The sequence below is a fragment of the Paramisgurnus dabryanus genome, chromosome 20, assembly GCF_030506205.2.
Source record: "Paramisgurnus dabryanus chromosome 20, PD_genome_1.1, whole genome shotgun sequence".
NCBI classification, from domain to species: domain Eukaryota; kingdom Metazoa; phylum Chordata; class Actinopteri; order Cypriniformes; family Cobitidae; genus Paramisgurnus; species Paramisgurnus dabryanus.
The window spans coordinates 16236853-16262556 of NC_133356.1; the positions used below are offsets into that span (position 1 = coordinate 16236853).

General features: G+C 36.4%; 1 protein-coding gene across 1 annotated transcript in view; it reads right to left on the bottom strand.

The window, feature by feature from the left end:
* slc24a3 (solute carrier family 24 member 3) overlaps positions 1-22754 on the bottom strand; it is a 76382-nt gene extending 53628 nt beyond the window's left edge. The window contains exon 1 of the mRNA XM_065296694.2: positions 22180-22754. Within this exon, the coding sequence (XP_065152766.1) occupies positions 22180-22354 (175 nt within the window). The 5' untranslated portion in view covers positions 22355-22754. The remainder of the gene's footprint in view (positions 1-22179) is intronic.
* Positions 22755-25704: the final 2950 nt, after the last annotated feature.

Consider the following 25704-nt stretch of genomic DNA (forward strand, 5'->3'; position numbering starts at 1 on the left):
TATTAGACATCTACAACACTGAGCATGTTTTCATAAAATCCACAAAATACATGCACGAGCCCACATTACGATTGATTTTACCAAAATTATGCTGGCACCCGAGTGATAGAAATGTGGTTTTAAAACAGGATACGTCGATTTAAAATGTGCTGTAATATTTTATAAAACTAAAGAGAAAGAGGATTTTTTTATTTCTAATGCAAACTAAAGTATCTCTGTCTCATTCAGCCATTGATCTAAGAGGTCGGGTACCTCTCAGTGCAATTGACCAGGTTTGACCGCTCCAGCAGTATTACTGCATGATGTCTCCTATTCACACCGAATTCACAGGGACACGGCGAGCTGCAATGTGCTACATACTGTTATAATCTCACAAGCTCCACAGCATCTCTGTTACCGTGAGCAACAAGAGGCCCCGGAAGTCAGGCGGCGAATATTCATGAGCGCCGTCTGTGGTGCAGACCAAAGCCAAGGCATAAGTGACATCACACAGCAGCGGCTCGGCCTGGGCTTGTCTGGGCCGGGCGGGGGTGATTATAACGGCAGCGCTGTCATCTGGGTCACTCTGTCCTCAAGCGCCTCAGCTCTGCCCTTACTCCACTCCGCTCAACCATCTTCAGAACACCGGCCCCCACTCACCCCTCCAGTGCCTATAAATACAACCTCTATATTTAGACAACAGAACCCACAAAGGGGCTTGCGGTCCTTTATGACGTGAAGCGTTTTTGACATTGTGATCCTTTACGAAACAGTGATGAAACACAACTGGGATCTTGTTGTAATGCGTGGTTCTAAGAACATTCTCTTCTGCTTCCAACAACCCAAGTATTGGTAGGGAAAAAATTATCTAGGCAATGGCATTCCTGGAAGAAACTGTTTAATAATTCATGGCCCCCTGAGATGTCAAAAGAATCATGTAAAGTGAGGACTGTTGTGACACATTTGGAAAATGTGACATCTCAGTGTCTCCACACAACACTACTGCTTTATGTTACCTCTTCTGTCTTTTGTTAGGCTTCTGTTTATGTAAATTTCAGGGGGAAATAACTAAAAAAAAAACATGTAATTGTGCAGCAATAGCACTGTCTATTTGCATATGCCGTATTGTGCTACTTTAGCATCCAATTCCCTTAAAAAAGTATTTTCCAATCTGAATGGTATACTGTAGGCTGTGCTGTTATCTAAATCTGGCAGGGTTTACTGTAACTGTACAGCATCGCAACACTCCTGCAATCCAGAATCAGCCTTATTAAATCCTCACCCAATTTTTGGGATATATCCTATTGGATTCTTTATCCTTGGATGAAAAACTACTGCCACAGAACCAACAAAAAATATATAAATTCTGTTATATGGATTAAAGGTGTGTTTTAATTGAATGTAATGACAATTGTATTGTTATTTCGACAGTTTAGCATCTGGTTAAAGGGGGGTTCAACGGTATTTCATGCATTCTGACTTATTAACACAGTTTAAGAAAAAAAAAGCAGTTGGACATGTTTTATAAAACTGATAAAACTAAAGACTCTTCAGAGATATGAAGGATGAAATACTACTCTATAGGTACTCCAGATTAACATCAGATACGCAAAAACAGCATGTGTTATGGATGCTTTAAACTAAATTGTATGTTGGTAATTTAGTATGAGACACAACTGGCACAACTGTTTGGTGAATTTGCCTCAGTATTTTTTTCCCAGTGTCCCACTATAATATGCAACAAAGTGTTTGTCTGCTAATTATCCATGCAGCTTATCTTCTATCCTGAAAAACATGCTGGAGCAGAAGGTTGCAGCTCCATTAAAGTGTGCCAGCTTCATTCTCTCTGACACGCTGTACAGAAATGGCATTACCTGTGCAGTGAGCCAGAATGCACACTGAACACACACACGTGAGGGGGGGCAGGAAGTTACTATGGAGATGTGACGTAACTGAAGAGAGCAGAAGAAAACCGTGATGGCATCACGGCCAGATGAGCACGGCTACACACTGGGTGCACTGCGGTACGTGTGCAAGGAATCAAAAAAGATGAATAGCTCTAAGAAATGCAATAAGAGATTGAACTGGTGCATCATATTTAGGTGTGTAGCTCTAATCATCAAACAGTTACATTTAGGCATGGGCCGATTACCGGTTTCAAGGTATACCGAGGTTTAAAACAGTCAAGGTTTCAAAACCACTTAAATGTTCTGTGATACCGTCTCCAAGGTATGAGCTGTGTTTATACAAAATTCATTAAATCATGAAGTCATGTGATTGATTTGATGTTTACATTTAATATATATTACGAAAATATTATATATGTTTTGAAAGCATATTATAATTTAAAGGCTTTATTTTACCTGGCATTTGAAAATAACACATTTTAGTGTTGCAATGGCAATACCGCAACACCGTGAAACCGTGGTATTTTTGCTAAAGGTTATCATACCGCCAGAATCTTATACCGGCCCATGCCTAGTTACATTAACATTTATCAGCATTTTAGACATTTTTAAATACTTTATATGTCTACGAGAGACTTCATTGTAGAGGCAGTCCTTTACTCAGATTGAAAATACACACTCAAGAGACATATAGGATACACGTAGGACAATCATATATGCGCTAGACATGAAAATACTGTATATAATTATGCAATTTATACAGGCTGCTTAGACAGCATGACATAGTAATTTGGCAACCTACAGGAACATTTTATTGCTTAGAGATTACTTTATCAAATTATGTTCAGGAAATTAATAGAGATTTTTCTTAAAGGGGACTTATCAAGAAAATCTGACTTCTTCCAATGTTTAAGTGCTATAACTGGGTCCCCAGTGCATCTATCAACCTAGAAAACATGAAAAAGATCAACTCAGTAACTTAGTTTTGGTAAATCATTCTCTGTAATCATGTGAAAAAAAGGGGACATTGAAATTTTTCTCCTCTTGTGATGTCAGAAGGGGATAATACTGCCCCTTAATCAGTCCCTCCAGAAAAACGCGATAATGCGATTGCATGATTTAAGGCAGTGGTTTTCAAACTGGGGGCCGGGGCCCATGGTGCCAGGGGGGCCCCAGTTTTATGACATTTTATAAAATACCTTCATTTATCATGAATTCTGTGTAATTAACCTAAAAAATAATAAGCCAACTAACCAACTGGTATGATTTTATATGTTTTGTTTAATTAAAATATTACATTTTAAAACTGTTTTTGTCATAAATGTTCTTTCGGGGGGCCGCGAAAAAAAGCACCGTACACAAGGGGGGCTGCACCCTGAAAAAGTTTGGGAACCACTAGGGGAAGCATTTTTTAAAATTTGCGTGCTTTTGCAGCATGAATTGCAGATTTCCATGTGCAAAATATGCGGGGCTTGAATGATTTCATAATCCCTGCATTTTTGTAGCAAAAATCACATATACTGTATCTTGGCAGAAAGTTGAAAAATGTTGCATATACCTCACACAAGCACAGCCATGTCCCCTGTTGCCATGGGAACGTTATGAAGTGACGTGATTATGTGGCATAAACATCATTGAAAAGCTGCAAAAGCTGAAGACAGTTTTTGCAAGTTCCCGCAATTTTTGCAAGTTCCTGCAATTTCATTGCATGAATATCCTGCATATTCCATCACATTTTTTAAGAAAACGTGCCGCAAGATCAAGGATTTTTCTTCGCGTTTTACTTGAAGGACTTCTTAATCTGCACTATCCAACCACGGCTTAACATTATGTTGACCCTGAGACAACATTTCAATCAACCAATCAGATTTCAGAAATAAGTTTACAATTTGTTTTAAGTTTAAGCTTAAACCCAGGATTAGCTGTTTCTAGACCATTGTTTTTCACTTATCATGTCCCTCTTATTTTTATAGTTTGGTTATGGTTAGGGTTGGGGGTGGGTTTTATTTAGAAAAATGTTGTCCTTGGGTCAACACAATATGTTGCCCTGAGGACATCAACCACTTGGCAAAATCAGTCCGAGCATCCAGCCACGGCACTGCTATTTAGTGCAGAGATCAGCTCACTTGCATTTAAAAGGACACACCCCAAAATGGCAATTTTTTTGCTCTATATAATAAATTATCCAAATTTTATTTTAAGCTAGAACTTCACATATGTAAATCTTCACATCTTTAAAAAGTCCCCATTGTGAAATGTCCTCTTGATTGATTTATGTATTAACTTTTTCATACCCTTTAATAATAATAATAATAATAATAATAATGCCGTGTGATAGTTACATTGTCCTACCCTAGAGATAAACAGGGTTTTATATCTCAATGTTTATTAAAAAAAGAACATAAGATTTACAAAAGACAAAAATGCTTTATGGCAAAGGACATAGAAAGAGCCGTAGGTGCCCCTCGTGATGTTCAAGTAATTTCAGAGAAAGCAAACGTGACTAAGACGCATTATACAACTTTCCTCTACTCTCTTTACTGCAGTGCTATTTTTGGCGATGATGTTTGCACTTTGCAGATGCATTCAAAACTGTCTTAAGTGACCTCATATTACACAATAAACAACAAAGGAATAGTAGGTTTGAATATAAAACAGAAATATTAAACAACGCCTATAATGTCTTAGCTGAAAGTGCAACTTTAGCATGAGTATACTCACATATCACTCATTAAATATTTATCCAAATATGATAGCTATATTGTAAGGGACAGCTTATGTTGTTAATGAAAAAATTTCTTATTTACATCTTGGTAGTATTTCTGTCACTTCTTGGTTATGAACAATATGGTAGGTGTATGTGCCCCAGAGAGCAACAGAGTGTACTGGTCACCATTCCCAAAAGTCATCAATTAGTTATTTGTCTTGCATCAAACACTATTCCTCTGCAGACTGCACGCTAACTTAAGGATCAGTACTCACTCAAAAGTACATCAGTCAAAGGGCCAAATAAATATCCATTAACTGGGTCACACCTTTCTAATAAAACCTGAAGCCTTATCTTTGTCAAGATCCTTAAACATACGGCTATACAAAAAACAGAACAATTAAGCCTGATTCCATACAGGTGGATTTTTAAAGGGGGTAATTATATAACAAGGTTGTTGTCCATCCTCTTTGTAATATCTGTCAGGAGACTTCACGGTCCACTTCACACATCTAAAAGTTGAAAGCCTGTGGCCAACAGTGCTCTTTCTATGGAAAATGCTTGCAGATGCTTTTACTTGTGCAATGTATTTTATACACTGTCAAAGAGGAAATAGATTGCTCCCTGTAGCCACATCTGCAGCACATCACCTGAAGACCGGTCCCACAGAAGACTGTCCCAGATAGCAGCTGTTGTGTGAAGGAACTACCCGGAAAATTTTGTTCTCTCTCTCTTATAGATTCAGTGTGCCCTTACACATCTGACCCCATACTGTCAACCCCATGGATAAATATAACACTGCATGCTTCCACTCTGTCAAAACCGTAATTACCTAGTTTATCTTCATTAGCTACCTAGGTGAGAACTTGTATGTGGGACAGTACTAGTCAAACAAAGTTAGGGAAAGAGGAGAGGTACAAACAACTTAGAAGAGAAATTGAGGTTGAATTGAAGTTAAAAACACACTGCATTACATTACTGATGTATTAAAGGGATAGTTCACCCGAAAATTGTAACTCATTATTTACTCACACTCATGTTGTTCTAAACTTGTATAAGTTTATTTTTTCTGTTGAACACAAAAGAGGATATTTACAAGTACACAGTTGACGGAACCCATTTACTTCCATAGTAGGAAACGCAAATACTATGATTACCGTCAGAGGCGTCATGCCCATTCAAACTGAGGTGGCATGGCCCCCTTGGTTTTTTGAGCCAAATGGATTTTGTATGCAACCTCATACACTCATTGTCACTTTTCAGAGATTTTTGCCGTTTTGATAGTGTTTTGATTGTGTTTCATTACTTTTCTGGACGCAGGCGCTGCAGTCAGCACAGCAGCAGATGTCATAAGTGTCTGAGCGTGCTCACGAGCTTTGCTCTTGCTGCTGCATTTTGCTATCTGAGGAATTAAAACGTGCAAAAAATGCTCACAACAGTTCCAAACCCCAGTACGGTAATGTGCAGTTAACCTCCTCTGTGTAGAAAATGTATGGTTTAAAATGTGACCGTCTCGACTCTATATAAGTAGAGATTTCTAGAATCATCAAGTTCGCCAGAGTTCACGGGGGAGCAGAATCACACATGCTCACATATGAGGTAAAATTTAATGCAAAAATCCGTTCCTCTAATAATTTTATCTATTTTTATCTATATTTTTTTAAATCATTATTGAACATTAAAATCAATCACATGGCTAAAGCTTATGTCATTTTCGTTGTTTATATACTTTATGGATTTAAAATTACATTAATTTCATAGGATAATGCAGTTGCTGTGCAAAATGCATTAATGACACAATTAAACAAGTCATTTAAGAAACGTAAATAAACTTTTATTTTGGAGGTTTTTGCATGAAGGCAGGGGTGCTCAGATTGTTAGAAATGTAAGTGTCATGGAGAAGACTGAAAGCTCTATCATATATTTCGTTTGATGTCTGTGTATGCACAAATTTCTGTGAACTGTGCACACTGTGCCCCCTTAAAAAAATTGGTGCATGACGCCCCTGATTACCGTTACCTCTTTGGGTGAACTATTTCTTTTAAAAGATGTGCTTTTGCTTGAAGTAAATAAAACATCTACAAATAATAATAATGTAGGATTTCTTAGAAGATTTTATTGTTTGGTTATACTGCTTGTGTTTGTGTAGTAAGCACTGGTCTTGAAGCGCTCTTGCAAATATTTTGATGTCATGCGCTGATTGGTCTACGCAGCGCTGCTCAAAGTTGAATACTACAGGTAGAAGAGCACGGGTTGTGTAACAACCAGGGGGGCTGTGAGATGGTGCCAGGGGGGCCCCAGTCATATGAAATTTTATGGAGTCTTATGGAATTTGTCACAAATTCTGTGTAATTAAACCTAAGAAAATATGGCTACTAACCAACAGCACTACTTTTTATAATTTAATAGGTTTTGTTAAATTAAAATGTTAAGTTTTAGAACAAATTTGTCATAACATTTCTTTATGGGGGGGGAGGCGCGATGGAATGCACCATACACAAGGGGAGCTGTACGCTGAAAAAATTAGAGAACCAGTGGTGTAACAAATAGTCATATGTCTAAAGTTTAATTCAGGTGAGCATTTCAGTGCAGAGTTTTAAGTTTAATTTAGTTTAGTTTTTATTTATATTTTAAATATAATTGTATTTTGTAATCCTCTATTGTTCATATTTGCTTGTTCAGGCAGAATAATAATAAATTAATTATGAAACATTAAAGTTAAACACTCCCAAACATGAAAAGTTCAATACCACACATCTGTTTGCATCACAAATAAAGAAACACATATTCTATATTTTAAGCTATGGATTTAAGATAATATTTGTGAACTTAAACAACAAGGACAGGTGATAATTCTGATGGATTTTTTTATGACTTGTCTGTCTGAGAAGCAGGAAACTTAAAGCAAAATTCTTCAGTTGCTCTCTCTATTTCATCTCTTTGATATCTAGATGTTAAAAAGGCCTCAATTCTGATTTTATGCAACATAATAATCAAACTATTATGTTAAAAGGAGATCTTTTTTGGTTATATTTACAGTCAATGCTTGCATGTCTGTAATGGGTATTTTATACACATGACAAGCCATTAATAGTCTCATTAGTGACTGCTGGCGGTGTGACTCCTGCTGTGTGTGTCTGCTATCAGACTGAAGAACTGGACAAGAGCATCATCTCTATCAATCAATCTTCAAAAGACCAGGACCAGACTTAGGCTCAGGGTAACCCTGTGGGAGTGAAAGTTACTGGAACATCCCACGCCCTCACACTTATTCAGCATTGTACATGCAGTAAAATATTTTGTATTCTTTTGTCGAATACCTTTTCAGATACACAAGTCATGAAAATAAAAATGTTTACAGTAATGTACACTGCTGGAATAAATATTTATAAAGATATATGGATATTTTTAGGCAGCCTAAACATTAGTAAACAGACCTTATAGGGCAGTTTCCCGGACAAGGATTAGCTTAAACCAGGACTAGACCTTACTGTTATTAGGAAATATAACATATACTTATATAATATATAGTTTTAACAAACATGCCTTACTGAATATATTGAAATGTGTGCATTTTGAGGCAAAACAAAGGGCACTGATGTAGGAACAAACCAATTGAGATGGTTAAAAAATGTTCTGGGTGGTAAGTTTATGTGCATTTTTTCAGGATGGACCTGCAAACCATAGCTGTAGTAGAACTTCAGCCTAAACCCTAACATATAGACCCTTTTACTACATATAGACCCCTTTTATAAAGTGGCCGGAAACATATATACCTATATTAGTATATTATTAGTGCAACCAAATGCAACAACCAGTCATTTTGATGCTGGGAAACCGTAAACTTTATGAGATAGAACCACTGGGGAACAACATCACTTCCGTTGCCAAAATGCGCGCAAAGGCGATTTGATCACGTGGGCTAGGCCTGTCGCAATAATGACTATCAAGCGATACATGACATCTGTAGTTTTTTGAGAGACGATATATTACCATAATGTTTACATGTGTATTTGCTGCAAAAAATTTATATCATTCGCATTTTAGCCAATCGGGATTGCCTCTGTTATATCTGTCTGTCGTGGGAGAGTGGAATGCGCAGCTCAGGGTCCACATGTGCTTGCGCACACAGAGATAGGGAGCGGACAGTGACAGGCCAATAGAAAGCTACTTAAGCTCAAATTTTATGTTTTTCTGTTGAATACATATGTTTGAAAGAAGACATCCGACTGGAATTGGATTTTATTTAAGTTACAACCCGCATCTCCAACGTGAGGAGAGCAAATTAATGTAAACAAGCCAGCATCACTATTCTGTTCAATGAAAAGAGCTATACAAATTAAAAGTCATCTGAAACATAACCATAACATCTAGTATTTTGATCTGAGGTATTGCTATTATAAACGTGACTGCACGCGTAATGGCACATACTCACTGATCCAAATCCAATCAGAGTAACACTCGTCTAAAACAATTAACCCTGTGAAGCTGAGATTTACACTGAACAATCTATTAGCTGTTTAAAATTGAAATGCATATTTTATAATATTTATATTTTAAATATTTAGAATATTCTTTTATTTTTTTATATTCCAGTTTTATATTAATATTTAATATTTTTATTTTAATGTTTCAAAGTTGTGTTCTTAGAAAGGATGTTCTTGGATAACTATGCTATTTTATTGTCATATCTAATCAGTGACATAAAATGGTCTTAAAAAGACAATACTATCAACTATTACCATTATTTCTGGGATAATTAACCGACCTATGAAAAGTAGTCGTGACAGGCCTAACGTGGGCCTATATATTACTATATTAACTAGCATATAGTGCTAACTCAGCAGTCACAACTTTGTTTTTAGCATTTTAACAACTTTGTAATTAATTTAATGTGTAATTTAATGTTGTTGCATATACTGTATCACAACTGTAACGTCACAGTCGTGATGTACACAACAACATTAATTACACAAGGATGAGATTGACCTGTTTTCCAGCTGTCTTTTGCATGAACAAGGTTTACATAAGAGTGAGGAAACAATTGTGTTTGAGGCTCACGATATGTCATTACCATGTACAGAACTTTTATTATTCATACAGTTTCTTATTCTATGGCACCTTTAAAGTTACTAAGATTACAAAAAGAATGTGAATCATAAGTTAACCAAAGATTAACTTCTTAATAAATCAATCATATCTGTCTGATTGTTTTGATTACATCATTTTTTCAACTTTTAATATCAACAATAAAAACTCTACTTTTCACACTGTTTACCCCTGAAAGCTAATAAGGCTCTTTAACAGACAACAAATATGTGATTAATATTTCATTAAATATTTATCCACTTTGAATAGAAACAAAAACACTGTGTAGGTTCTAGGGATGCTCATATTGACTGGTTAACCCATTAATGTTAAGTAGTTAAGTGTCATTTGTATTTTTAAGTTTTTTTTTCTCCCACTGTTAACCTTTTTATTGACTCGCATGAGCATAATGTATGTGGGTTGTTATGAATAGGATGCATATGGTATGAGTATGCGTGGCCATGCAGGTGTATAATTATAAATGTGTTTGTATGGATATATGGGGTGTGTAAATGTATGTAAGGCGCATACATGTATAATTATGTAGGTATATGCAGTGTTTTTTTAAATGTAGGAGTATATTCATGAATGATATATGCATAGGTATATAACATTTGTATACATTATCAAAGTCATTTTATATCTCTTTATATCTCTTTCCTCCTATGTTTAAATATCCATGTATTTACGCAGTCAGTCATACACTCATTTTTTATATTTTCTATTTAAATATATATATTTTTTATTATTATTTCATTTATTTATTTTTTTCCTTCCGAATATAATCAGTATGACTTGTACTTATAACATCTATGAAAGAGGGTGGAGGTAAGGTTTGTTTCTGACACTTATAATTGAACATGTTGTGTTTGTTAATGTTTCCCTGTTTATGAAAAGCCAAAGAAAAAAAAGAAAAAAAGAAAACTAATTGTAAACGCAGGGTGCGTGTTAACCATAGGCTTTAAAAAATTGGTGTCAACATGTGCCAACAGACATTTCGCCACTTTTCTATCCTTAAAGGCAGGGTGCATGATTTTTGAAAAACACTTTGGAAAAGGGAGTCAGACCGAGTATCAAAACACACCTGTAGCCAATCAGCATTAAGGGGTGTTTCTACTAACAGACATCATTGCACTGCCTCTGTCCTAGACCTTTGAAATAAACATATCTCTTTTGCACAAACAGAGAAAAAAGACGCAAAAGCAAAACTTTTTGAAAAGTGTCATACTTTAAAAAATGGCTACTGCGGTAGATGAAAAAGAAACAATCTGCCCTCTTTGGATATTAATCCTCTGGACTGAGGGTGTAATGTTGCGTGAAATTTGATAATATATGAATCCTGGTTCTGTTGTTGATCTGTTGCTGCTGTTGCACAGTCAAATTAAATAAAATGTCTGAAATGTTTTCACCGGGTCACAGCCAACCGTCAACTATATTTTTACTCAATGACAATTTAATATTAAAATCTGATCAGTTAACGGTTAATGTTCGGTAAACAAGATGCTATAGTCGTTCGGGAAAATTAACTGAAATGAACATCCCTAGTAGGTTTATCATCTGACTGGGATAAATTTAAAAATGAACAAACACTGACATTGAATACATTAACTGTGAGGTTAGGAAGAGATTGTGTTATTAGATTTTGCTTCTACTGCATACGTTTCAGATGATGGAGTCGCAGTGGATTTACATGGTGACATTTTCATAGATGCACAAGCAGCTATTAAAATGGGTTGAGTGCTCAACACAATCTGTATTCATCCAATCAACACTACTGACCTTATAATTATGCAAAGAACATTAACCCAGGGTTTACAACGTGAAATCTTGAAACCAGAATATTGAAGATTAATTACTAACCCAGGGTCAAGTATAAACATTGTGAAACATGACACATCTTATCCATGCACTATTTGGCATACCACACAGAATAACATTACATTAAGGTGATCTTTAAAGGCCTTTAACTCACAAAGTACATATATATCTTAGCTTAGAATTTAATTCCTCTGTATGTTTCAAACCAGTATCTGTCCTTTTAATATGTTTCAACTTTAGCTTTATGTAATCAGACAGAATATCAAACAAGGGCTTATATAAATTCAAAACAGTTAAAAGATTAAAAGCTTAGAACTCATTATTCTTTTACAGTGGATTTTAATATCGTAAGCATAGTTGGCTTTTAGAAAAGCACATTTGAATAATAAGAAACCCTATTTGAAAACCAATGAGCTACCTTCTCATACAGTAACCTCACTAGCAATTTGCACTGCACTGCGTTATAAAAAGATATTTAATATTACAACCCTGTATCACAGAATTATGTACCTATAGTCACATAAATTTGTGAGTCTTTTCCGTGACCCTGACGAGTTTTTCTGCCTTTTTGCGTGAACATGTCACACATTCTGTTTACGTGTCACTGTCACGTATTTGTTACTCAACTGTTTTGTCCTTTTTCAAACCATTTTTCAAACCATTGAACCATTAATCTAACCCCATTGATGTTTAGGGTTTGATTTGGTGTTTGCATTAGGAAGTCACTTTAAGTATTGGTTTATACCTTTTTATCATGATTTATTTTTTTATATTTTATGATTTTTATACCATTGTCGCCTGGCATTAGGGTTAGAGTTAGGTTTGGGTAAGGATGTCATTTTATGTAATTCTAACCCTAAACCGAAGCAACAATGGTAAGAAAATAGGACAAAACTGTTGAGTAACAAATACGTGACAGTGGCACGTAAACAGAAATGCGTGACTTGTCCACGCAAAAAGGAGGAAAAACGTGCCAGTGTCATGGAAAAGACTCACAAATTTACGTGACTATAGGTACGGAATTTCGTGACACTGGGTTGAATATTAACAAGATGTGTCACTTGTATTGATATAAATGGGGAAGATCGCAAAGGTCAGAATCTCCACTCTAGTCCCGCCTCCCAGTAAAAGAGCCAATCATCAACCATTAAAGATTGAAATCGTCTTTGAGACGGACTTTCCGCTTACTTTACCAACACCTGGAGGCGTTGCAAAAATGGCGGTGCAGTGACACGACTTCTTAAAAGGACTCCAAAGTTCAACCAAAGATGCTCTATTGCATAAATTAAGCAGACACCAGTTGCATATAAACCAACATGGAAAATATTCCTAGCAATGTGTACAGTACTACTAAGAATCACAATGCAAAGGTAATCACTCCAAAATGGACCTTTAGCCTTGTGGACAGAGCTCTGATGTACTACATTGGTGATACAGGTCAACCAAGTCTTTCCTCAATCATTCACTGAAATACTATAAGTGCAACAGACAAAGAGTCATTGGCGACTTGTGACTGCTCATCCGAGGGGTGCAAATTCAAAATAAATGTTCAGAGTGTCGTGTTGCTTGCGTTTTCAAAATGTGTTTGTTGCGTCATGTAACCCATGTGCATCACATGTTTTGTCAAAATAAGTGCCTGCTGCACACACGTCAAAACCATGTATGATAAAAGAGATGCTCACATTCACAAAATAAATGCAAGGCACTCCTTTATCAGTACTCAACTCTGATTACACATGAGATTATGTGAGTATCTGGCAAACGCGAGCGTCTCTTTTATCATAAATCCTTTAGACGCATCTGCAGCAGGCACTTATTTTGACAAGACACGTGATGCACACAGGATCACTCGATGCGCAGAACACATATTTTGAAAATTACAAACCACACACATGATGGGCTACATACATGTCGTAATGAACTTCGCATCGATCGCCCTCGAAAAAAGAAGTCACCGGGCCGCCACTGCAAAGAGTTAATCATAGATTTAGTCATTTAGCAGATGCTTTTGTACAAATAAGGTAAACAATAGAAGCAGTTGGAACAACACAAGAACCGCAATATATAAGTTCACTAGAACTAGTCTCATCCAGTCTAACACAATATACATAGCCAAGGGTTAGTCATAAGAGAAGCTTTTCAATCTGACTATACAACTCAGCAGCACCAAATGCAAACAGCTGATCAGACTCGATGACATTAAACCCTCATGGTTAATCTCCCCCACTGTGAAAAAAATCAGCAATGTCTGAAAAATGCAGAACATATTTTTTCAGCGCGTAATATTTTTGGCAGGTCACTCTTTCACAGTGCCCGCATAACATTATTGTCCTCGATACATTACAATGTGTGGCTGGTTTTCATCTCCGTACATCTAAAATATTCCAAACATCTGTGTGCAATCCGTCCACTTGCTGACTGGGCAGAGCCTCTCTAGATGTTCGGTGGTCTTGCTGTGTTCTGCCAAGATGTGCAATGCATTTGATTTACTCAGAATGATCCTGGTTTCTGCAAACTTTATAAACAGATGCAATACAGGGCCTGATCCTCTTTTACTGCAGCACAAATGTAAGGAAGGTAGAGAATGTGGGCATCATAAATCACACTTCTAATAAGGACATTTAGAGCAGGATATATATATATATATATATATATATATATAGAGAGAGAGAGAGAGAGAGAGAGAGAGAGAGAGAGAGAGAGAGAGAGAGAGAGAGAGAGAGAAGAGAGAGAGAGAGAGAGAGAGAGAGAGAGAAGAGAGAGAGAGAGAGAGAGAGAGAGAGAGAGAGAGAGAGAGAGAGAGAGAGAGAGAGAGAGAGAAAAGGTATGTAGGGCGCCCCTTCCTCCCTGAAATAATGACCTATGCTACACATGAGGGCCGCTGCGGGAGAGCCATATAGAGTGGCCCAGGAGGGGCCTGCAGATAAAAGCCCCCCCTTAATTTTCCATCATTTTTTACCACGTCATATGCTCAAGCTGCTTCCACCCAAACGAAAGTGTCTTGTGCATGCCATGAAAGACTATTAGCTAAAAGTACAACCGCTGTATTAATTATGGAAGTTCTGTTGGGGGATCTGATATTTTTCGTTAATTACAGAACTGAATAAGCACTGAGATCTTTTCCCTCCTGTTATAATACTGACCTCAAAATGAAATCAAAATGGACTCTGTCTTTGTGTGATTGATTCATAAGTGTATGTTATTTCAAATTTAAACAGTGGTCTTAAATACAAAATATTATGCAAATCTGTTACTCTTGAACATCTTTGCTAATGTCACTTAAATTGACCACACAGGCTTGGATGATGTTGAGCAACAACCAAATATTTTGCATCGCTTAAACAAACCCGCCTTTCGGTTTTTTTTACATTCTGGTATGGAAAACTATTTTAGATCCACAGATTTTCCTACGTAATGTACCTGTATGTAACCAAGTCCCACCCTCACTAAATATGTTAAAGCACGTTAAAGTAAAAAGGATTGAGAATGGAGTTGCATGTGACAGTAAGCATGCTACAAAAGAGAGGACTGAGGAAGGAAGAAACAAACACACTAAAGCCCTGTTCAGACCGCCAGCAACTAAGAGTGACAAAATGAAATGATTTCATTTATTTCAATGAAAGCTTGGCAACAGTGCGTCATAAGCAACAATGATTGGGAAGTGGGCGTGACATAGTTGAGAAAAGTTTAACTTAATGCATGAGCAACTTTCAACTACCAGTGAGAGTGAAGTCTCTAACAACCTCATTTAAAGCGTCAGGAGAGAAAGTTGCTGGCGGTCTGAATGGTGCATAATATGAACACACAAACCAATCATGAGTTTGTCCAATAAAGACTCTCTCTTTCAATCAGTGGCAGCCGGTGATTTCTTTTTCCGAGGGAGCTCGATACAAAGTTCGTCACAATATGTACGTAGCCCGTCATGTCTGTGGTTCCTTTTTTCAAAATATGTGTTCTGCGTGTCGAGTGATTCTGTAGGCATCATGTGTCTTGTCAAAATATGTCTCTAAAGGGTTTTTGATAAAAGAGACGCTCGTGTTTGCCAGATACTCGTATTATCTCATGCATAATCAGAGTTTACTGTTAAGGGAGTGTGTTGCGTGTATTTTGTGAACGTGAGCGTCTCTTTTATCATAAACGGTTTTGACAAGTGCAGCAGGCACTTATTTTGACAAAACACGGGATGCACACAGGATCTCTTGAGGCGCAGAACACATATTTTGAAAAAAGGAACCACACACATGACACTCAGAACACATTTTGAATTAGCGCCCCTCGGATAAGCAGTCACGAGTCGCCACTGCTTTCAATGGTAAGTTCAAATTGGTAAGCCTCTCCTCATTATATATTTTAATAAACAGACCACCAAAAAATTATGAGAAGATTTAAAGTGTGCATTCATCTATCATATTAAAAACAAGAGTTGGATAAATTACCACTATTAGATGGATTAAATGCTGTTAAACCTTCAAAATATATCCAGCACCCTCTATTTAGGCTTGGTCTTGCTTTAATTTTAGACTGTGTTGTGATTTTGTAATCAGCATTTAAAGAGAAGCAGAATTGCCAACTGTGATGCTTTGAAAGATGAGCCATTATCTGCTCTTCACAATTTATCAAATAACTTGATGATTTTGATAAATTCTGAATGTTTATCAGCAACTGTGCAGAAAAAACAGTCTGTGCTGCATATATTTAGCGGCAGGCCTCAAATATAACTTTCGGAAATGTTTCAATCTCTATCTCGAAGGCACTAGGGAGGTTGGTCTGGTGTGTGTAAGCAGGCTGGCCTTTGTTGAAAGTGCCTAGACAACAGCATCCCAATCTCTATTCACCAGAACAACCAAAAAGAAACCACAGAGTCAGTATTTTTTAACAGCTGACAAAAACATTTAGTCAATGGCACAATGAGCCTATATATTTCCTTACAGAAAAATTATGATCTTATAAAGTCGCACATTTTGTAACACCAGCATTCAGTTGATTTTTACATGGTTTCTCAAAATAGGGCTACCTGTTGTTATGCTGACCGTCTCTCTCTCTTTCTCTTCTGACTACCTCATTTATCATCCACCCTAGCCCACTCTTTATCTAGTCTCTATTTGCAGCAGAGCACTTCATTATTTTAGCTAGTTTTACACCAAGCTGGGCCACCAGTCTGACAGCAAGCTAGTCCCAGATGGATGACTTGAGATGGATCAGTGCTGTAATGGTAATTCTATACTGCACAGACAAATGAAGCGTTTGAAGTATGTGTGAAATATCTGTGGGTTAACAGCGCTCTGGTTACAGATCTCTGGCCACTGAATCCCACATGCAGGTTATTAGATGTCGCTTTAACAGATTAGTAAATTACTTTCTGCCAGTGTTCAGAAGGATACTGTGCATAGCTTGACTAATTGGTCTTAAGAAAGATGTGCATAAGATTTGGGGTTACCTGACCTTGAATCAGATGTGGGTTTTTTTTAGAAAGCATTTACATATCAAGTGTTCTTGAGTTAAAAAACTATTAAAACAAGGTCATATAGCAACACTGCCCAGTCTCAACTAGTCCTCATCAACACCGCGTCAGAAATTTGCTTCTTTACCAATTTAATGTTTAGTATTGTCATTTTTGTTATTAAAAGTGATTTTTTATTTATTTTTTGTTTTATAGATAAAACAAAGGAAAAATAAAACAGCCCATGGATGTACCCACAGGAACCAGTTTAGGGTTGGAATATACATCACTAATAAAGAATCACTGAGTGCGTTTACATGCACAGAGATTTTCAAAGTTTTATTTCAGTTTTGCTTAATAAAGTGACAACGTGTTAGGTCATGTAATGCGTGAAATAGTTTTCTTATATCGGTTAAAAGTCATAAACGGCTAAAGCGAAAGACGACCAGCACAGGTAGATTTCAGCCCATTACCCTGATTTTGTGTTGCATGCATATGACTGTGCTGGTTTTTTTGTTCATGTGCGCATTTCTCCGTGTGTAACAGATAAACGTCACCCATGTAAATGAAAGTAAAGTAATGCTTAAAAGTCTGCTCCAACTGCAAAACTGAAAATGTACAGGTTACTTTTTTCATTTACATGTTCTGCAGACATGAACATGATTTCCTGCCAGCATTTTGAATTACAAGGTGACTATAAGTGGTGACATCAGTGCCTGCGAGAAACCTGACAAATCTCAAAATCTCATATAAACAGATTTTCTCAAACATTAGACTTCATTAGGGCACTACTAGAGTGTCCTGTGGCTTAAATTTAATGCATTTATTTGAAAGATACAGCAGCACAGGTACATTTCAAGCAAGCGTTTCAAATATAAAGATTTGGTCACAAAGCATTGACAATTTGGTTGTACCAACTTATTCTTCAACCCATACAATTGCTTTGCTAGTTTGTCCATTTCCCCAAATACGACCAATAGATGCATTTACTAAATTAGCGCCTCTAACGGCAGCAGGTGAAACTTAATATATTAGGGTATGAAATTATATTTCGGGGTATAATTTTGCTATGATGACATGTACTGTGATAAGATTTTCAATTTAAACCGCCAGGATTAATTGTATTTTATTACACATTACACTATTCAGGCATTTAGGGCAAATAACAAACACATTTAATTATTATATGATATACATAACACAGCATACAAAACAGTCACAACTTTTTAAAAATGTAATTTAAATATTCCAAGTGTACTTTTTTTAAAGAAAAAATGAAAAAGTGATGACAAACCGCTGGTCATATCAGATCCGGTGTTACTGATTCAAAAACTGGCGTTAGAAGAAGTGATGATGCGTCATCTATGATTGTGAAAAGGCATTGGCTCTCGTGTGTCTTGTGACCGATTGCATCATTACTTTAGCTAAGAATGTGAAGCGCTATTGGCTCTTGTGACTGACTATGTCATGCTGGTTTATGTTTGAATGAGATCTGACTGTGCGTTTTGATCACAGAGTTCTTCATATAAAGTAATCGTATGGCTTCAGGTTTGCAACGTGAATGGTTTGTAATACTTTTATACCATTTATGCAATAAATACCCGTGACTGTACTTGCGTGTTGTGTTTTATATGATTGATTAGTGGTTGGGTTTAAGGTTAGGGTGAAGGTGGGGTTAGATGCTCCAAAATAAATTATTAAAACCATAAATGTTTATGAAATCGTTTCTACACTTACAAATTCATAAAATTAAATGTTTCTAATCTGATATATAATGCAAATACCTTAAAACTTAACAACAAGTTGTATAAGCTACTGCCGCTAGAGGACACGAATCCCTTAATACGTCACTTTATGTCGTAATATGGTGCTTGCACAAACGACCTATGAGGTTGTTATTTTTGGAGGACAGTCTCGGTTGTACAGTAACAAGTTCATATTTGAAGTAAGAATTTTACATACTGAAGTAATGAAGTATTCAACACATATCATTGGGTTTTCATTAATTTTCCATTAGTGCTGGAAACATTCAAGTCCCAAGACCCCACCCAAAATTAAGTGTGAATGAGCACATTTTATAATGGTCAGTGGGTGTGTTCACAAATAACCTGATGTCTATCAAAAATGCTTTTTACTTGCAAATCAATAAATCAGCTAAGCAGAAAACTAACACATTATCCATGTTTTACACTTTCACTTATTTTCTCTCTGTCCATCTTCCGGATGACAGCGTGTGTTAACAGGATGTACCTGGGAGCATCTGGAACAATAATTGATGTCAAACAGACATATTGCTAGTAAGAAACACAGATAATTGAGAAGAGAATTGGGAGAAATGATGAAAAGAAACCACTGAAATAACGTAAAAAATATATATAAATAAAGAACAAAGCGCTTCAAAGCAAATAACCTCAGAAAAACAATAAAAAACTCAGAGGCTGGGCTGCTGGACTACTGTGGGAAAGCTGGCAGGCCCAGATGCAGGCAGCATGTCTGTCAGGGGCAGGCAGTGACTGACAAAACAGTCAATTTATATCAGCATCTCGCTATCTGCCGTAAGCTCTATTTTAAAACATAGCGTGCTACCTCGCTGCACATATAAACAGGTGCCTCTTTAGGAAACATCCCAAACCATAATGGAATCTTATTAACCTAAACATCTCTTCATTTTAAAAAAGCACTGGGGACAACTGAGGAGTTTACAGATGTGTTATGTAAAATGACACACCGAGTGTGTGGGGGTGAAGATTTACTATTTGCCCTAATATATACATTTAAATCAGCCATGTATGTCAATTGCTATTTTTAAACAACAATCCTGGTAAACTACCATACAATAACTAGAAATTCTTGTTTATTATATGATATATATAGTCACAAGAACCAATGGAAATCAAAGTTATCGATGTGCTGCCATTTCGAAATTCACTTTTATATGTTGTTTGAACTGCTGTTGTTCATCTCCAACTTTCATGCAGTTTTTGACCCGACAACATTATATTAGATGACTTCAAAGGGAACTACTGAACTTTTTCTTCAACTTCTCTAAACAGTGAAAACACATGTTCTGCGTCAGAATGCTAAGTCAGTGCGTTCTACCGTGTACATGCTTATACCCGTAATTGTTTACACAAAGCACCATTCCAGTCATTTACTGGTAATGTTAAAACTTCTCACAGTGGAAAATTGCCAGTACCAATTTACTGATTTTATCACACATGATGACGGACCTAAATGATAATTTACAAGTAAAGACTGTATGTGTGAAAAGAGCTAATGAATGTACATTATATCAAGTGTGGACATTATGTTCTGTGCATAATGTAGTCCTCCGTAGGTAGCTCACTAGGTTTTGGAACGAAGCATTATCTCTCTCCCCATCCATCTCTACCCCCTTTCTCCACCTTACTTTTCTTGCATAATAACTGCAAAAGATTAACTTCTATAAAATGGAAAATATATGGCCATATCTATGTCATCCAACAGCATTTATGACCATGGTTATTAAGATGGTTATACAACAAGATTATCTTAAAATATGATGATCCTAAGTGAACATGCAGGCATTATACAGTATGGGAATGCGTTTTGTTTTGTGTGATGTCAAGGTAATGTGAGCGCACCAATGACAGATGCATGCATACTTAATGGCTTTTAAAGGGATGCGTAAAACTGTAAGATTAATATAGAGAGTAATTATTTTTGCACAGAAATGACCAGATGGACTTAGGCATGGGCCGGTATAAGATTCTGGCGGTATGATAACCTTTAGCAAAAATACCACGGTTTCATGGTGTTGCGGTATTGCCATTGCAACACTAAAATGTGTTATTTTCAAATGCCAGGTACAATAAAGCCTTTAAATTATAATATGCTTTCAAAACATATATAATATTTTCGTAATATATATTAAATGTAAACATCAAATCAATCACATGACTTCATGATTTAATGAATTTTGTATAAACACAGCTCATACCTTGGAGACGGTATCACAGAACATTTTAGTGGTTTTGAAACCTTGACTGTTTTAAACCTCGGTATACCTTGAAACCGGTAATCGGCCCATGCCTAGATGGACTATCTGCGGACTGAATCAGAATGTGTTGTATCACACATTAGGGAGCGGACATGATAAGAATGCTTTGATATGAATTTTTATATTTGCCAAACATAGTAAACACTCAGGACTAATGCCTAATGCCACATATAACATAAAAATAAAGCGAATGGGACATATGACTGTTAACAACTAAGTGGATTGTTAGACACTGCTAGTGAATGCAGTCTCTCATCACTGAAAAAACTGACAAATCGTTCTTAACTTTAATTCATAAACAGATTATTGAGAAACATTATGACAAGTCAGCCACAAGACGGACAATTCGTGTATAATTTGTGTTCAAACCTAATGATTTATCTCATGTGGTGTTTTTACAATAGAAACATGCTCTTCACCAATGGTTTCATGCAATCTTTTTGCTGTGGTGTTGAATGCAATTCAGTTTTTTGAACATTGATACTACAAGCCTATATTTTCTGGATCCAAACACAAACTTCAGCAGCACTGTTGGGAAAAACTGCCCTGCGACAGATCAGCCTGTTATTAAAGACAGATGTTCAAAACCTTTCACTGTATATCAACATCACGGCTATACACTAACATGACCGCAGTTACTCTGAAAATGAACAGAGAGCCCAACTAAATAAAATTTGCACTTCAGATAAAATTGAACATCATGTTCACAGTAAAACACTTATGAGTGTCAGCATTATTTACCTATAAAACACTGAACTGAGTATGAAAATACTAAATTAACAGTTTAGATAAAAGCATATTGACAAAGTATTATTTACAAGTTTAAATTATTTATTGTACTACATGTTTGTATTGTATATGTTTGGTTGCTTCAGCAAAACTTTCCCTTGTCTATCTAGACAAGCATACTCTCAAGTTTTAAAGAATCATGCTTACATAATTTCTTGTTTTTATATGACTGCATTTACATAAACAGAACCTTACAAAACTAACTTTGTCTTGCACACAATACGCTATTACACAGTGCAAGTGTGATTCTCGTACAAAACAACTAAGAGTCTGGGAATAATTCACTATAAAGTCTACGCGAAGAGCGCAAGGATGATTCTCCGTGATAACAGTTCAAAACGCGGGTAAAACTTTATTAACCCCTCCGCCTTTCCAAACACACATTCCTGACAAATCCTGAACCGAAACTCACCGGAATTCTCGACCAAACTGGACAAGCCGGACACGGCGAGCAGCATCAGACCCATGAAGCACATCTGTCCCCCGAACAACTCCTTGCGCTTTTTCCTCCGCGCTTTGATCTTCTTCTCCTGGAGCATCACTTGCATTGGTCGAGTCCAGACGCGAACACAAGTATCTCCATCCATCGCTATAACTCGACGCTATGATTACGATTCACAAATATAAAACGATATCGTGATACTGCCACTGGCTGGGAGAGTTTAAAGCTAAAAATTGAAACGATTTCACTCGTTCGCACTGCGGATCGATGCTGTTAATATTTGAATGACTTCAAATTGTAACGTAAAGACATAAAGATGCTGCGCGCGACCCATGGATGCGTCAGTTTGGTGCCAGTTCTCTCAGGACACAAACTGCTGCTGAGAGATTGAGGATGTAAAGGAGGAGGAGGAGAGAAAGAGAGAGAGAGTGAGGGAGGGAGGGGTAAAAGTAAGGAAGTGATTCCAGTGAGGAGAGAGAGAGAAACTGGAAAGCAACGTACAGTGAGATGAAACGCAGCTGTTGTAATGGTGTACTATCATGAAGTTCATGCATTGAAAGAGAGATAGGTGGAAAAGAACAATGGGGGCAGTTGTTGATGGTTTAAAAGGAGGAGCTATGGTCTGATTTTTGACAAACAAAACCGTGTGCTCATCGCCTCCCTCTGTTGGTAGCATGATGCTGGTGGATACATTTCATGTGTGCACTGAATGGATATATAACATGAATAGATTTTTAAGTACTGTGTGGAGAAAACACTTTAAATGAAGACATTGCAGTGCATTCAGGCCCCATGTGCATTTGCATTTATGCATTTGGCAGACTTTAAATTTATGCATTCTGCTGCATTTAATTTATATGCTACATGTTTTTCAGTGTGTACTGCACTCTAAAAATATTTGGGTCATCAAAACATTGGGTTAAATTGACCTAGAAACAACCCAGCAATTTGGGTTCGGAAAATCTAGAATAGGTTACTTTAAACCCAGCAGTTGGTTTTATACATATTATGGTTTGAAACACCTCAGCCTGTTTGAACCCATGACCTTTGCATCGCTAGCACAATGCTTCACAAACTGAGCTACAGTTACACTTTATAAAAAAACTCAACTAGCGAGCAGTTTTCTGTACAAAAATAATTTGGGCAGGTGGTCAGAATTTTCTTAGCATGCACTATAAGCATGATTTCTGGGTTTGGCTCAACATAATAAACCCTCAAAACACACTGCTGCAAACTAAAGTTTTGCATTTATATTAGACATTTTATAAACTTGCAAATGGCTTACATTGCGAAGACATGCTTTTATTTATAACCAAATTTTGATTCCTTCAGAAAAAATGTAAAACACTGCAGGGGACTGACAGTAGCTTGAAGCGCTGTGTTACTTCTGTCAAATATTGAGCTCTGTTTTATCCAGCACTATGTCAGCAACTGAGTCTCCAACTGCATGGCTTATGTGCCTAAAGCCATTGCCAGGACAACAATGCAGATTTTATGGTCAGAAACGGAGTGTGTGTGATGAGCCCATTGGATTAAACTGGATTTTGGTCCAGCAGGGTTGCCACTTTCAGTGTTGCAAAATAAGGGACACTTATATACGCCCAGACACCCAGCTTTTCCCCTCCCAATTTATTCAACACAACTTTATAAGTAGTAGATTTTATGTAAAACTTTTAAAATATCACAAATTGCATAGGACAGGATTTATATATATATATATATATATATATATATATATATATATATATATATATATATATATATATATATATATATATATAATGTTAATATATGAATGAACAAATATATTAAAAATGTTAATATATGAATGAACATTTTATAAATAGTAATTATTAATTACATTAATATTAATCAAATATTAATTTAATATATTTATAAATTAGAGATATATTTATTAAATACCATTCTAATGATGTCTCATTGCATTGTAAAAAAGTAACTTAATCAACTTAAATGTACAATTATTTTTGACTATAGTAGTAGTAGTTGCTATAAATTATAAAAAAAATAAAGTTGAATTTGCTTTTGAAGTTATTCCAACTTTATTTTTATAATTTATAGCAACTCCTCACTAGTCAAGAAAGTTGCAAATTCAAGTTTATTCAACTAAAACATTTAAGTGCAACAAAGATTTTTTTTAAGAGTGTATAATTATGTGTTTACCAAATGAGGTCTGAAAACATGGAAAAATAAATTATTTGATTAGTCCAATACGGGACGCATCATTGCTCGTTAAATCTGGGACTGAATATAAACATATTTTACTGTAGGGATGGCAACCCTAGGCAGCAGGTATTGATTGATATGGTTTAATATTTCTCTACTGCTGCAGCTGAAAGACAGTCTCATATGGGATGGGTCAAATGATTTGGAGTTAGTGGGTGTGGTAGAGTTTGGGGCTTTTCCAATCTATTTGCATCTCCAAAGAGACTGAGTCAGATCAACAGAGAGTGAAAATATGTTTGTTATTTTAACCGATATGTGCAGAGGATGCTGGATTAAAACAAGGTAAGCTGTTTATTCACAGTTTACAGAGTCCATGTCACACCGGTCCTTTTAGACGCCCCCCCCCCACCGTTACAAACCTTTCATCTCTAGCTTGTGATCTGTGCTTCACCTGTTTCTCTCCCTCTCTCTCTCCTTCCCTGGTATGAATCTGTGTGTAATTCAGTTGGTCTTTTGATGTGCTATTAGTCTCATATTGTCTTGATGTTCTATATCCATTGGTGTAGTAATTGTTTATCAATAAAATATATTTTTTCCTTGTCTTTGATCACCACAGTTGGTTCTTTGATATGCATTTACAAAGGTTTGAATACAGCAGGCAGAATGACTATGTAAATGTTGCTTGTGTTTTATGGGGACTGTTATTGTTGAAGATGCCATAGGTGGATCTGACATGACTCACTAGGATGATACCTTTCAAGTCATCTGTTCTTGTTAACCGGCCATGAAATCTTTGATGGAAAACCCCTTGATCAGCGGATGGTCACACTGTCAGCCTTTAGCCCCATAACCTAAACCAGATTCAAAGTTAGGAAATTTGCATTTGCTCTCTATCTCATCAGTCTATCTCTATGCCAGCTCGCAGACATGGTTGGTTTCAGTTAAAATCTCCCCTACAGTATATACCCCATACAACCACTGGCTAGAAGAAAAGAAAAATCTTTAGAAACAAGAAAAGAGTTATAGGTAAAGAGAAACTATGATTATTGCTACAAATGAAGAGTTTTAACTAGGAAAAAGGTTTATTCAATTCATTGACTTCACTGCAAGAATCAAAAACACATTCTGAAAAATTAAATATTGCCACAAAGCAAAAATGTCATTATATATATGCATCAAGTGTAAAGTGGAGAAAACTTTGTTGTAAGCCAGAGGCAACATCATGCATTAGGGTTGTCATATTAAATAACTTAATGATATGGACTCCATATGGACAGTTATGTCATGATACTTAATTGAACTACCTAT